General features: G+C 46.2%; 1 protein-coding gene across 12 annotated transcripts in view; it reads left to right on the top strand.

Annotated features, from left to right (window-relative positions):
• Nucleotides 1-13,665, top strand: part of ZNF618 (zinc finger protein 618) — a 134,643-nt gene extending 120,978 nt beyond the window's left edge. For 11 of the 12 annotated variants that reach the window (XM_067561501.1, XM_067561504.1, XM_067561497.1 and 8 more), the window contains 3 exons: nucleotides 6,244-6,321; nucleotides 10,518-10,619; nucleotides 11,884-13,665. In XM_067561501.1, coding sequence (XP_067417602.1) covers nucleotides 6,244-6,321; nucleotides 10,518-10,619; nucleotides 11,884-13,397 — 1,694 coding nt within the window. In that variant the 3' untranslated portion in view covers nucleotides 13,398-13,665. The remainder of the gene's footprint in view (nucleotides 1-6,243; nucleotides 6,322-10,517; nucleotides 10,620-11,883) is intronic. The other variant, XM_067561502.1, reaches the window with a different exon arrangement.
• Nucleotides 13,666-15,929: the final 2,264 nt, after the last annotated feature.

Here is a 15,929-nt window from a genome sequence, read left to right as displayed (position 1 = left end):
CTATGGCGCACATTCTGCCAGGCTCTTTCCTGTGCCCGTGTAGATAGATCTGGCCCACGTAGCATTTGCCATCTCATGAAAGTCTTTTCCTTGCCAAGTGTAGGCATTAAGCATGTTCTCTCAACCAAGGCTTCGCAAGCTGCAGCAGTAACATGGAGACAAGGTGCCCGTAACAATAATGTTAGCATTAGAACCATGCGCAGTCTGTCTGTCTGCCTGTCCCGTTCATAGTCAGCCCTTTCTGTTCATTAAAGGGCAGATTCCATCCCCAGCTCTATAGCTGCCAAATTCCCTGGGCAGCAAAAGCGGATGAGGCTCAGCTACACCAGATAAGGAGCAGGATTTGAAGGGAGTGGGGCACACAGAGGGTGTGCTTCCTTTGCATAACACCGAGCCCTGCTCTGTAGGGGCTTCCCACACCGCACCATGTGATATGGGGGGCAATTGAGTCAGACCGGCTCATGGATCTGCCGGTACACAAGGTTTCTGGCCTTCCTTTCCCCTGCAGTGGGAATGTGAGAGGCACGGTGTGTCACTTCAGCCATTGAGCTGAATGAGCCTCCATGGGGTAGCCCCCTTGCTGCTCCACACCTTGCAGAGGCCAGTCCTTTCACACACGTCCCTGCCTAATGCTCAGGCTGGGCACAACAGCAAGGTTTGGCCCTTCGCTCCTCGTGTAGCAAGTTGGGTAGGTGAGTGATATCCGCCCTGCGGTGCAGTATTTAGAGCTGTCAGTGATGGATGAGAATGGGCACTGTGCCACTGGCTGACACTTCGGTAATGGGTGAGTGTTTAATATACAAGGATTGGGTTGCTCAGTTTTCAACCCTGAGTTTGTGGTATTGACCCATGACTCGTAGGAGTGCTGGGGCTGTATATTCCAGAACAGACAGCAGCATTTCACCCACCTACATGACTAAGGTCCATTCAGTCCTTCCCGCACCCCATGTGCACACGCACAATGTGTTCCTTGGATTTGAGCATGCGCTTGATCAAGCATGCCAAAATGTTAAGGTGTTGGTTGAAAAGGAGGACAGCCTTGCCTGATCTCTCTGCTTCTCTGGGATGCTCTGATTCAGTTGCAGATACGTAAACAGAAAGACCTGGTGCATTTTTACATGGCCAGAATTTAGACCTACGGTCCTTCAAAACACAATTTGTCTCCAATGGATAGTTCCACTTGACTGAACTCTGCAACCAGAGAACAAACGAAATAGAAGGTCGACCCTTGACAGGATTGTGTTGTCCTACAGCGATCCATCACCCATCTGTGGTTGGGATAATGTAGAGTAGCAGATCCAATTTCTTAGCAAGCAATTTGGCTAAGATTTAGCTGAGCCTATCTTTGGGGCCCCCTGGGCCTCTCTGATTTTTGAGAGTCTGTAAGTAGGTTTCATTTGAAAAGCTTGAAGCAGGTGAGAGACATTTGAATATGTCAGCAGCTTGCTAGGGCCGATCATTTGTTATGATAACATTTCCCTAAGCGCCACAGGATGTTCTTTCCGTTTCGCTTGCTCTCTCACGCTCCCATTCACATGTGTGGAAGATGAGCACTGCGGATCCTTTAGGGCTGATGCAAGCTGCGTTGTGATCAGCAGCTGAGGCTGCTCCTATAGTGAGTAATCAATGTGAATTCCGGCCATAGGGTTGAGGAGAGAAGGGGGCTGTGCATTGAAAGATCGTGTGGTCTTGTGATCTCTCAGGCGCTTCCTTATTTTTTTCTAAATGTATAAGTAGTTCTGGAGCGGGGAAATGAGAGATTTGAAGGAGAGGAAGTTTGCATGAGTAACAGGGCCAGTGGGGTCGTTGCAGACCTAAAGAGCGTTGTGGGAGGCCGTATTTAAAGGATCTAAAGGGAGTATGAAGATGAGTGGAGTTGGCAGAGCCACAGAGGCCAAACGGATGGGACAGACTGAACAATTTAAAACAGCTGTCCTCCTTAAATTTGAACGGGCTCCAGAGGCTAATAATCCATTCATCCAACCCATACTTCTTTAACTTTCTGGCAAGAATACTGTGGGAGACCGTATCAAAAGCTTTGCTAAAGTCAAGGTATATCATGTCCACCGCTTTCCTCACATCCACAGAGCCAGTCACCTCATCATAGAAGGCAATCAGGTTGGTCAGGCATGACTTGCCCTTGGTGAATCCATGCTGATTGCTCCTGATCACCTTCCTCTCCTCCAAGTGCCTGCTCCGTGATTTTTCTGGGGACTGAGGTGAGGCTGACTGGCCTGGAGTTCCCCGAATCCTCCTTTTCCCCTTTTTTAAAGATGTACACTATATTTGCCTTTTCCCAATCATCTGGGACCTCCCCCAATCACCACAAGTTTTCAGAGATAATGGCCAAAGGCTCTACAATCACGTCAGCCAACTACCTCAGCACCCTCAGATGCATTGCATCCAGTCCCATGGACTTGTGCATGTCCACTTTTCCATAGAGTCCTGAACCTGTTCTTTCAGCACTGAGGGCTGCTCCCTCCTCCCCATTCTGTGCTGCTGGGAAGACTGGGAAGACTGAGGCAAAAAAAGCATTGAGTACCTCACCTTTTTCCACATCCTCTGTCACTAGGTTGCCTTCCCCATTCTGTAAGGGGCCCACACTTTCCCTGACATTTGTGTTGTTACTAACAGATGTGTCAAACCCTTGTTGTTACCCTTCACGTCCCTTGCTAGCTGCAACTCTGACTGTGCTTTGGCCTTCCTGATTTCACCCCTGCATGCTCGAGCAGTATTTTTATACTCCTCCCTTGTCATCTGTCCAAGCTTCCACTTCTTGAAAGCTTCCTTTTTGTGTTTAAGCTCACCGAAGATTTCTCTGCTAAGCCAAACTGGTCACCTGCCATATATTTGCTGTTCTTTCTGCACATTGGGATGGTTTGTTCCTGCACCGTCAATAAGGTTTCTTTAAAATATAGGCAGCTCTCTTGGAATCCTTTCCCCCTCATATTAGCCTCCCAAGGGATCCTGCCCATCAGCTCCCTGAAGGAGTCAAAGTCCGCTTTTCTGAAGTCCATGGTCCGTATCCTGCTGTTCTCCTTCCTTCCTTTTGTCAGGATCCTGAACTCGACCATCTCATGGTCACTGCTGCCCAGGTTGTCACCCACTTCTACTTCCCCTACCAAAGCTTCCCTGTTTGTGAGCAGCAGGTCAAGAGCAGCACGGCCCCTAGTTGGTTCCTCCTGCACTTGCACCAGGAAATTGTCCGCGACACTCTCCAAAAACTTCCTGGATTGTCTGTGCTCTGCTGTATTGTTCTCCCTGCAGATGTCAGGGTGATTGAAGTCCCCCATGAGAACCAGGGCCTGTGATCTGGAAACTTCCATTAGTTGTCTGAAAAAAGCCTCTGTCTGCCTCATCTCCTGGTCTGGTGGTCTATAGCAGACGTCCATGATGACATCTCCCTTGTTGTTCTCACCTCTTAAACTTAATCCAGAGACTCTCAACAGGCTTTTCTCCAGTTTCTTACTGGAGCTCTGAGCAGTCGTAGTGCTCTCTTACATACAGTGCAACTCCTCTACCTTTTCTCCCCTGCCTGTCCTTCCTGAACAGTTTATACCCATCCATGACAGTGCTGCAGTCGTGTGAGTTACCCCAGCAAGTCGGTTATTCCAGTCACATCATAGTTCCTTGACTGTGCCAGGACTTCCAGTTCTTCCTACTTGTTTCTGTGCCTCTTGCACATGTGTTCAGGCACCTAAGATATCTAGCTATGGCCTTACTTTGTCAGTATAAATCCAGAGGTCTCAGAAATAGATGGAGAACACATGGAACCCAAAGGACAGCATGAAGGGTGGGGAGTGGGGAGAGATTAGCAAAGGAGCAGAGAAAAGGGAATAAAAGGTAGCAAGAGAAAAAGAAAGAGGTAGATAACAATGGGCAGGGAGAACTAGGAGAAGGAAGATGCTTTTTTAAAATAGAAAAGTATAGAATTTAAAAAGAGAAACAACAGAAGAAAGAAGAAAATGGTGTGGAGTCGAGTGGGATGAGATCAGCTTGGAAAGAGAAAAGAAGAGGATAAAGAAATGGAAGAAGGAAATAAACAAGAAGAGAAACACAGTGTTACAGTACTAGATTTAATATAATTGATTTATGCTCTTTTATTTTGCTGTACTTCCCAGGAAGATGTCCTGTATCTCTGAGTTTGGGGCAGAGGGGAGGGATGGGTTTTTTGAGCGTGTATATTCAGGACCCTGTATATTCCATGAATCAGCAGAATTTGCCACAGAATTCACCCCTTGATACAGATTCAAGCAGCAGAATTTCAACTTTTTCAATTTTATGGTACTTTTTAATAGTGAAGAAAACATTCAGAATATGAACCAAATATAAACGTATGCAGTTCTGTCTTCCTGACTCTGTCAGCAGCCTGAAATAAGCTCTGAGCATTGTGAATTGCCCCATTCATGTTAATCATGTTGAGTCTGAAACCTCGTGATAGTTTACAAGTTGCTGTTAACTATTTCACTACTGATCATTTTACTAGAAACATTCAGCCCATATGTCTTTCCCGCATTCCCAAACAGCTTCCCACTCCATCTCAAGTGCCAAAACCCCTAAATGCATTGTATTCAGCTGCCAAAACCTCTTGCTTTTCCCTTACAACTATTTTGATTTAGTTATAGTATTTCCAAACTTCCACACCATAACAAAAATGTGTCAGTACATGATAGAAATCTGGGAATTATGTCAAATTAAATAAGATGCTGAGCTGAGTTGGAGCAGCCTCAGTATTCCCCTCATTTCAATTGGATAGAGATTTTGTCTGTTGTTTCTGCAGGAGGGTTCGCTGAAGTGGGTTGTTTTTCAATGCCTCAGCTTCCTAGGTTTCTGTGCCAGGGTCCTTGTTGATTTTCACTTTACCACCGTATACAGCTCTGTTCTAATTTCTGTTCTTCACTATCTGAGGGGGACGAATTGCAGGGTTGTAGGCACATTAGTTAAGCATGGAAAGTGAGTGTTCTAGACCTTTTGAGATGCTTACTAATTCCCTTGTGCATATGCAATCTGCAATGGTATTTCTCAATAATAGAATGTAATAACATACTTTTCCCCTACAAGTGTAGATAAACATCTGTAGTATATGATTGTACTGAGTAATTCTCTGAGTATGCCGGAGAGAGTCCATAAGAGTCACTTATATGCACATACTGTATCCAAGCTACTCTTGTGAAGTGTAACAGCACAGACTAATAGTGCAAATGTGCTGGTGTATATGAAGGTAAAGAATTAAATTGCAACATTGACTCCTTCAATGACTCCATTGCCATACATGGTGTCTTAATACCACATCCTGTGGTCAGTGCACAGTGACTAGCTCTATTATTAAAACCAAGCAACTGAAAATACACTTGTACGTCAGCTCAGTGAACATTTGAGTTTTCAGTTTACTCCTCCTTGTCTGACTGGAAATAAACTAGCATTCGGCTCATTAGTGGTCACACTATGAGTTCTGTACGCACATTCAGGCTGACTAAAGAAATCGTTTTAACAGCGTTTCCGTCCCTCTTCTCTGACTGGCACCTTGGCTGTGATGCTCTGCTCAGACTTTCTGCCCACCCTAGCAGCTCAGAGCAGCTGTGCCCACTGCCCAGTGGAAATCACCCGCCCTGGTCTGATCTTGACTGGTGGCCAGAAAGCTAATACTCACTTGCCCACACAACACTCCTACTAGTCCCAGCTTCTGGGGAGCAGGATTTGTCACAGCCTGATGCCAAACTCTCAGCTCCTGCCTCCAGCCCCCTCAGCGCACTGCCCGTCCCTCTGGCCCAGTCTTTCTCAGGACAGGAGGCAGAGGCTGGAAATGACAAAACTGCATTTAAAATTAAATTCAGTTACAGACAAAAAACACTAGAGAGGAACTAAAAAAAGGAAAGCGTGTGTACCCAGACTAAAGCCCTCGTCTTGCAAGCATTTCTGCCTGTGCTTAACTTTAGTAGTAGTCACGCTGACTTCTAGGGGACTTCTCATGTGGCTGAAGTTAAGCACAGGCATAAATGTCTGCAGGTTTAGCGCCTAAGGCCATAATTCAGGAAGTATTCACATGCTTAAGTGCTATCCTGAATCAGGACCTATTGCCTACTATGGAATTAATTCTGCAAACCTTTATTCCCATGAGTAATCACTGTAAAGTGAGCAGGTCTTCTGGCTTGGGCTGTAAGGCACAACAGTGTTCCATTATGAAATGTGCATGTCCTGTTTCTCTACACACACTGTGTGACTCTTCTGATCTCTCCCAAACAGAACCTTATACCTGTGGAGCTTGTGGAATCCAGTTTCAGTTTTATAACAATCTTCTGGAACACATGCAGTCCCATGCAGGTAAGCCGGGCACTTCTGATTTTTTTTTAATGACTTTAGATAAAGCAGAGAGTTAAATTCTGCACCATTTCCTCACAGAGATCCCATGTGTCCATAGAGCTTCCTATGTTTACACTTTCCAAAGTGCCAGTAATTTCACTTCTTATCTGCAGAAAAAAGTTGAGAGACATAGTGGAGCACAAGGCAGTAGCTCTAGAAATATCAGGCTCTCAGATAGCTTTGTGCATATCTGAGGTCACTTTTCAAAGGAAGATTGAAAGTGTGCATGGCATTTGCACGGAGCATATTGAATTAAATCTCTCCTGTCTCATTTATCCCTACAGTCTCCACCTAACACTCATGTCATTAGCACTAATCAGTCACTTCTCTTGTTGGGGCTAAAATGATCCTTGTCCAGTTGGGGTCATTATCTTTTGTCCCACAGTTCCTGTCACGTTTGTATTGACTAGAGCTGTGCGGAGGATGGAAAGTCCATTTCATGAAGAAATCCACGTTTGACTTTTTTCTATAGAAACAAACTGAAATTTCTGTATTCTCCATGAAAGACCGTTCTAGGAAAAAATCCATGTTGAGTTAATCAAAATGTTCGAAAAAGTCAGAAAGGGACCTTTTGACATTGTCCACATTTTTCCCTCCTAAAATTAAACTTGGCTGAAATTGACTCACTTCTGTGAAGTGTTTCACCTTTGGAACTGCATTTCTCCAACAGAAAAGCCTTCCGTCTAAGGTTTTCGACCAGCTCTAGTACTTACCTTGTGTGTTTGCACTGGGAGAATCTCCTCCTTCCCTTCCACTTGGAATACAGTGTAAATAAACAGTGACTGCAGTGACGCTGGGGAACATCCCTGACTGACCGGTGGACTGGGCAGTGGTGTACCAAGGAGACGGGGCCAGGGCCTCGGACGCTGGCCTGTGGGGCACTGGCTGGGCCCTCCTCGGAGGAACCGCTCCCCCGCACACATCCCCGGCGGCCCTGCCGACAAGGAGTAGTGCCAAAAACTCTGGCCGGCCGAGTTTGTGACCGGCCCCTCCGCCTCCTAACCTCTCCGACCCCATGCTGGGCGCAACAAATGAGCCGCAGGCCGGGTCGGCGCAGCCACCAGGGATGTCACTGGGGAGCAGCTCTTCCTCCAAGGACCCGGCCAGAGCCCCCCCCCAGGCCAGCACCCAGGGGCATGGCCCCCTCAGTATGCTACACCCGCCACCCCCACAGCGGGGGTGGGGAGGACCTACAGACTCCCCTCCGGGGGGGCACTCCCACTAACAGGGGGTGCAAATACATATATTGGCCCCCAGGTGCCGGAGAGCCGCGGTAGGCCACTGGGAATGGGAAGGGCGAATGGATAAGGAGGGATGAGGGATGGGCAGGGACATGCAGTGAGGGAGAAATGGCAGTTTGAAGGCCAAATGTGAGTAAGTAGCTCAGGAAAATGACAATCTGCAGGCTTTTCCTTTTTTCCCCATTCCATATTCTGGGCTAATAAACTACTGGCCTCATTTACGTATATCCTGTGGCATGTGCATTATTAGCTCAGGCTACAGCTGTGTTAACAGGTATTCTTACTCTGCTGCGCCCTCTACCACCTCACCCTGCCCTCTAGACACTTATAAATGACAGTGATGTGACTGGCTGCAGCCCTCAGAACGTGCCATCCACAGATAATGTAACACCCTCCCCAGCCTATAACCTAACTTAACCCTCATCTAATGTCTGCCCCTTGCACCTCCTTTCTGCCTGTTTTGGATCTTCTTGTGGAGCCTATTGCACCGTGGCATGTTAGCTCTCCTCCCCCTGGAGGGAGAATTAGTCTTTCCTCTCATTTCCTGCTCAAAGTAATAATCGCTTGGTATGAATCACATTGCCTGTATTATCTGGGTTTAAGTGAGGGACAGGCAGGAGGGTGTCAGAACTAAAGGCAGCTCTGTTTATTGGTGTGTCAGATTCTGAAGGTTGTAACCCACCAGAGCAGTGGTTGAAACATGACTGCAGTTATTGAGAGAGATCCTATAATCATGCAGTCAGGGTGGAGATCTGCACAACCGAAGAACAAAGGTGGTTGCAGGTGTGTCTGTTCTGCACCCCTGCACTCTGGATGGCAGGGACGCTTCACTATACTGTTGAATGAATTCATTGCATAATCAGTGACACACAACACGGCTTGTGCTGACACCAGGTACCCACTTCCTCAGCTGTACTGAGGAATCTGGCATAACTGTTGTTTGTCAAGTACAGTGTAACTGTGCCACTAGTAGTAGCATATTGCCCCGAGGCGTACGGGATCTGGTATAACCATGCACACTGGTATAACCTTGCATTCGTTGCCAAAGCAGGCAGAAATCCAGTTTAACTTTCATTTCTAAGGCCTTTTTGTAACGTTGGTAATAAATGTCTCATCTCTTTCCACTACAAATGATGAGTCCATTGGTCCCTCTTGCACAAGTGACTGAAGTCCAGGAACATGCTGCTAGCCCCGAGGAGTGAGAGCAGAGGCTTGTTGGCATGTCAGTGACTCTGAAGGCTAACAGGGTAATTAGGGGAGATTATAGCTACACAATGGGAAGAAGCAATTAGAATGTAAATTGGAGGCTGAGATGCAGAACTAGAATTGGGGAATACAAGGCAAAGGAATTTGTTCTGTAATTACAGCGTACAATATCCAGCTTTCACTCCCTTTAGGGTACTTTGTTCAGGTCGAGTGCTACCATATAATGCCTTTTCTGCAATCTAGTGCTAACAAATAAAAAGGAGGACTAGGCTGAACCTGGATTAAAGGATTGGAGGCATGAAGAGAAATTAAAGAACCATGATCTATATAGTTCACAGCCTGACTGATAAGGAGGATGAAACTGAAATGCACAAATCTTATTAACTCCGTATTGAACTCCAGTGGATAATTGCACATAATAAATCCCCTGCTATTATGAACTAGATAAAGGAAATACAAGAGCAGAAGAAGGCTGACGTGTCAATGGGCCTTAATGGAACAAAATTAATATCTCATAGACCTGCCAGTAAATATGCAGCGTTAATGCCATTTCTGGTGTTAGCTATGGAGCAGTTAGAATAGACAAACCTTGAGGAAAAACCCGTCATTTCTGATTCCTAGCGTATCATGCAGGTCCTCCTGCTTACCCTTTCTGCCCTGCACCCACACCCCACCCCAGACACCTGACATGGTAGCTTCCTTCCAGCTGGCTGCCATGCCGTCTTGGAGCATGGCATCGGTGCTCTCCAAATACTGGACTCTCCATTCTAGGCACACCACGTAAAGCTTTGCCTCCCTCAAACATGTTGAGGGACCCGCAACAAGCCCACACCCAATCCCTGATCTGCTGCTATGGCTTAGTTTGCCAGGCTGTGTTCCAGTTCCCTTTGCAACCATTTCCTGATTCATCTGGAAATGAGACCCAGTGGGATGCTGGTCCAGTGCGTTGCCAGTGCAGCACCAGACAAGGTGTGTGTCTGTCCCCCAGCTTCCAGGCTGCCCTTCCCCCATTAACTCACTGCAGGCTCTGCAACCCAGGCTTTGGAGTGGTCCAGTGGACTGTTTGTCCAGATCAACCCATGCAGAAGCCACAGCAGCAGTTTTTAGTTCCTTCTCTCCTCACCCTGACCCCTCTCTCATGGTGGCTAGGCCACCTAGAGGTTGATGAGCCAGCCAGATATATCAGCCTGGCCCTTTTCGCTCAGGCACTAGCCCTTGCATTAATATACAGAGGTCCCAGGTTCGCTTCCCACTGCTGATAACCCACCCAGTGGTGCGGTGTTACACAGGGAATGGGGTCAGAGTGCTGTGGCAGCCATTTTAGCTGTAATCCTTTCAGGAGGGCCTCCTAGGGCCTCAAACAAGAGCTGGGAAACCCCAACTGGAAACCACATGAGAATTGGTTGTTTTCAAGCTTTATAATAATAATGTTTTCTACTGTTGGTAAAATATTTATAAAAAGCCACAGCAAAGGTAATAGATGGGTGTCACACTAATTCCGGAAAACAAAAGCAACTGCTAAGTAGTAAATGGAGATTGTTTCCCCTTTTGTTCAACTCTCTTCTCCTGCTGTCTTGTGGGGAGTCGTCATTTCTCGTAGTCCCACGAACCGTCCTGGCACATGGCTGGCTGTGTGTGTCTCTCCCTCAATATCTTGGGGAAATGCCCCCTCACGCCTGTGATTAACGCATTCTTGTTTGTGCCCCACAGCTGACAATGAGAACAATATTGCCTCTAACCAGCCCAGATCACCTCTGACTGTTGTGGAAGAAAAGTGGAAACCACAGCTCCAAAGAAACAGTGCCAATAATAGTATGTAGCAGTGTTTTCTCATTACATTTATCTGTAGGCATTGAACCAATGGCTCTACACCTGGGGGGGTCAAAGCAGTTCTTCAGGCAGGTTGAAGCCCGGGCCCCACAACTGTCGATAGTGCTTTTCTGATGTATTTTTTCTCACCTAATCACATTAGCTCTCAGGTGCCATAGTGTGCAGAGGACATCTGGAAATTCCAGAGGAGGTGATGAAAACATAGCCACAGTAGGAAAAAAGCTAAGACAGAGCTCCTGTCTCTGAACTAATTAACAAGATTAATCTTGATGGGAGCTGTAACTTCTGATCTGAGGTTGGATTTCCTTGCCATAGGGAAAGAGATCGTGCCACTAGGCATCACCTGAGAGTTACTGTCAGGGATTGGCAGCTAACAACCACTGATTCACTACAAGACCTTGGGCCAGTCACATGATCTTGTGCTTCAGTCACAACCCGCGTGGGAAATGGGTGTATTTAACAAACAAAAAACCAGCGGTGCTAAAATACCTGAGCTGAGCTTCCCTGGGGAAACAAGATGCGTTAAAAAACTAATATTTTGTGTACTGTGGTGTGGCCAAAAATGGCAGAAACAATAATAAAGCCCAGCAGCATTCACGAAAAATAGACTAGAGCTGGGGAAGGAGAAAGAAAACCTTAAACTGCACAGGCTTCAACACCAAAGCCAGACTTCTTGTGCATACAAAAGATGGACAGATGCAGCTCTTATTAAAATAATTTGATGCTAACGTGAGTCCTGAATTCTAAAACCAGAAAGAAATTAATATTAGAAGGAGAATGGGAAGCAAAACCTACCATGCATGCCAAGGGAATCAAAGACCTCACTGCTAACCCTGATGCACTATAAACCAGTGGCATACTTGATTACCATTTAATTAGACAACTCCTGGAACAGAGAGGTCTCTAGGGTGGGACAGGGAACAGCAGCCCAAGGCCACCACTGCAGCTGAATTCTGCATAATCCACATTTGCTGTGCTTCTGTTGCTGAATCAGGGAAAACATGCTGACAAGCTCCTCTCTGCTGTAAGCAAGAGAAAAAGTCCATCATTGGATCAGCAGGGACAGCCTGAATCTAGAAGCACTTTAGGATGGAGGCCCACTGGAAATCCTAGGTTCAGGAATGGATCTGTACTTGCCATACTCTGCTTGGTCACTCACAGAGGAGAGATTCTGACATTGTCCCTGTGCTGTGTGTAGAAGGAATGATCCTGACAAGTTCCTTTCTTCTTGTCTGTTTTTCTGCAGCATCTGCAAGTGGTTCAGTCGCAAACAGTGCAATCCCAGAGAAGGAGCGGCAGAACATTGCTGAAAGGTTGCTGCGGGTGATGTGTGCCGATCTCGGATCTCTGAGTGTGGTGAGCGGGAAGGAATTCATCAAGTTGGCACAGACCTTGGTGGATAGTGGCGCTCGCTATGGTGCTTTCTCTGTCACTGAAATCCTTGGCAACTTCAACACACTGGCTCTGAAGCATTTGCCTCGGATGTACAACCAAGTGAAAGTGAAAGTCACCTGTGCCCTGGGCAGCAATGCCTGCTTAGGCATAGGAGTCACTTGCCACTCTCAGAGCGTTGGCCCTGATTCCTGCTACATCCTGACAGCTTTTCAGGCTGAAGGCAACCACATCAAGAGTTATGTCCTGGGAATTAAGGGCGTGGATATCCGAGACAATGGTGATTTTATCCACCACTGGGTGCAGAACGTGATGTCTGAGTTTGTGATGTCGGAAATCAGGACAGTGTACGTCACGGACTGCAAAGTCAACTCCTCTGCTTTCTCCAAGGCAGGCATGTGCTTGCGTTGTTCAGCCTGTGCCTTGAATTCAGTAGTGCAGAGTGTGCTGAACAAGCGAACACTACAGGCTCGCAACATGCACGAAGTCATTGAGCTCCTGAATGTCTGTGAAGATTTGGCAGGATCCACGGGCCTCTCAAAGGAGACCTTTGGCTCCCTGGAGGAGACGTCTCCCCCACCCTGCTGGAATTCAGTGACTGACTCTCTCCTGCTTGTCCATGAGCGTTATGAGCAGATATGTGAGTTCTACAGCAGAGCCAAGAAGATGAACCTCATCCAAAACCTGAACAAACATCTTCTCAGCAACCTGGCAGCCATTTTGGCGCCAGTGAAACAAGCGGTGATTGAACTGAGTAACGAGAGCCGGCCCACCCTGCAGCTGGTATTGCCCACCTATGTGAAACTGGAGAAACTGTTCACTTCCAAAGCCAATGATGCTGGCATAGTCAGCAAACTCTGCCACCTCTTCCTGGAGGCACTGAAGGAGAACTTCAAAGTTCACTCTGCACACAAAGTCGCCATGATCTTGGACCCTCAGCAGAAGCTGCGGCCGGTGCCACCATACCAGCATGAAGAGATCATTGGTAAGGTCTGTGAATTGATCAACGAAGTGAAAGAGTCCTGGGCAGAAGAACCAGAATTCGAACCATCTACCAAGAAACCACGGGCAGCGGGTGAGACCCCACCAGCTCAGGAAGATGACCAGTTTGGGAAAAACGAAGTCTACGATTATTTGCAAGAACCCCTCTTCCAGGCCACCCCTGATCTATTTCAGTACTGGTCATGTGTTACCCAAAAGCATACGAAACTAGCCAAGCTGGCCTTTTGGCTCTTAGCAGTACCTGCTGTCGGTGCCAGAAGTGAATGTGTCAATATGTGTGAGCAGGCCCTCTTAATCAAAAGGAGGCGGCTGCTCAGCCCAGAAGACATGAACAAACTCATGTTTTTGAAGTCCAACATGCTTTGAAATTGTCTTTTAATTAAAAAAAAACAAAAAACTTTCAAACACTGTTCCAAACAAAGAAAAGAATTTTAAGTTCTAAACACTGTGGACCTCATTATGAAAGCCCCTGGAAACCAAGTGCTTATATATATGTGTGTATGATTTTATATATATATATATATACACACACACACACACAGACAGACACACACACACACATATATATATAAAATATAATAAAAAACTAAGTTTCAGAGGGAAGCTGAGCAAGTGTCAGACGCAGCCCTCTGCCAGGAACGTGCTCCTTTCTGTTAGATAGCATGTGGTGAACTTGACAGACTTTCTAATGTTTTCAAGTGGGCACCCTAAGGGGAGGCTGACATTCTAACATCTTCAGGCAGCTGAGATCTAAAGTGACTTGAAGTTTCTTTTATTTCTCCTTCACCCCACCTTTCCTCTTGTCCCCTGGGCCACCTTGCCATGGATAATCAAACAACATTGAATAGACCAGTTCTCCACTGGGCTTTGCTCCTATGAATAACTGTACACCTTGAGGGCATTTGTTTGCAGCCTTCTTAACATACGTTGCATGTTATCAAGGCAGCTGTGTTTTACAAGCACCAATATCTAGAAATCAGGAAGTGAGACTTTAAGGAAACACTTTTTTTTTTTTTTTTTTTGCATTTTAATATAAGAAAAAAAGAAATCCAAAAGCCGTTATACTCTTCTGTCTCCACTCCCATTTTCAAGTTTAAGATTTTAGCTAGTGATTTTATCTTTTTGAGTTTGATTTAGAACTGAGAGAAATTATTATGACAGTGTCTGTAATTGTTATATTTGATAGAATTTTTTTTACAAGATAACCTTCTTTCTGAAGTCCCACTGTAAACTAGCTCATCTCACTTGTGCATCTTCTATAGCAAAGGTTCTCAAACTTGTTCATAGAGTGGAAGACATATTCATAGAGGAACTGTCATGTAGATATCTCCTGTCCCATTGAAGACCAACAACATCCCTGTGGTAACTGCAGCAATTGCTTAAATGGAAAAGTAACATTAGCAAAGTAATATATTTTAGTGTCTTTCAATACACTTTGACAGCTAGCACGGTATGACTGGACAGGTCTCTGTGGACGACCAGCAAATGATCTACTGACCACCAGTTGTCCACAGACTCCAGTTTGAGAACCTCTGCTATACAACACTTTCGTAAGCCTTCCTTGTACATGTGTCAAAGCAATTTTCACATGGTCGAGAACAAGCCAAGGTGTATGTAAATATTTCAGGGGAGCAGAGGTCATCAGGTTTCCAAATGTAGGGTTTGAATGATGCTAAGATAAGTGTGTGGGTTTAAGGATCCTTCTGAATGTAGTGCAGAATACCGCCTCATGGTATTCTGGATGGTTTCCTCTGCTAGCACGAATGTCTTTTTAAATACCTATAGTGCATTACACTACTTGTTACATTGCTGAATGATTCTGGCTAATAAGGCCCTGTGACCTTAAAACTTCATGTTCACTGGCCCTTCAGTCACATAGCCCTTCCCACCTACAGGATAGGAGATCATCATAAGACCCGAGTATCATGAGTCATTTCTGCTTGCAATAAAAGCTAGCTCTCTAAGGGTACGTCTACACTGCAACAAAAAACCCCACCCTGCAGCAGTGAATCACAGAGCCCAGGTCAACTGACTTGGGCTGACAGGGCTTGTGTTACAAGGCTAAAAATAGCAGTGTAGATGTTCCCCTTCGGCTGGAGGGCAGACTCTGAGATCCCCCCCACTCCCCATCGCTGAGTCTCAGAGCCTGGGCTCCAGCCCAAATGGGAACATCTACACTGCCAATTTTAGTCCCGCGGCATGAGCCCGAGTCAGCTGACCAGGTCTCATGCCTGCACACAAAGTTGAGTGGTGTTGCACCTGACCTCTTAAGGTTGTCAGATCTGGTATGTCTTGGATGAATCCAGGCTCTTGGTATCAAACTGAATTCTCCACCAGAGATTTGGATCCCAATGGCAAAATTAAGTAAATTCCTTTCTTGATTCATCCTCTCACATTTCAAGCAGTTTACTTCATAGTTGGAATCAGTAGTGACAGGAGACTACTCTTACAGATTTATGTGCCCCAAATGAGTCTCTAGAGCAGTTCAGTTTGTAACACTATCAACTCTGAACTGAAATGTTGTGGGTTGACATCTCTGAGCAGGACATGGGTGTATACTGCATGCTGACAGTGTATACTGGGGACAAGGAGGCTGTTGCATACTTAGAGGTACCATCCATTGAGCAGACATTAAGCCAAGGTTCCTTCTGCCCATCTCTGGTTGTGGTGGAAATTACAGGTCCCAAGACACTTGTTAGAAATGGAGGCTAAACCCCATAGTCCTAGACAATAAATCCCCCTCAGTAGAAGAGGTTCTAATGTCCCAAGTGAGCGCACATCGGTTGCTATGTTTGCTTGCAATCACTTGTACCCCTTCAGGTACCTAGATTATGGAAGGCACAGAATTATGTTCTCTGTGGCCTGTATTGCTCAGACCTGGGAGAGTTCTCACAACAC

This window comes from Emydura macquarii, unplaced genomic scaffold (assembly GCF_026122565.2).
Source record: "Emydura macquarii macquarii isolate MOO-44397 ecotype Brisbane River unplaced genomic scaffold, CSIRO-AGI_Emac_v2 contig_2417, whole genome shotgun sequence".
Lineage (NCBI taxonomy): Eukaryota > Metazoa > Chordata > Testudines > Chelidae > Emydura > Emydura macquarii.
Note: the sequence above shows the minus strand (reverse complement) of the source record. Positions and strands in the feature narration are given on the sequence as shown.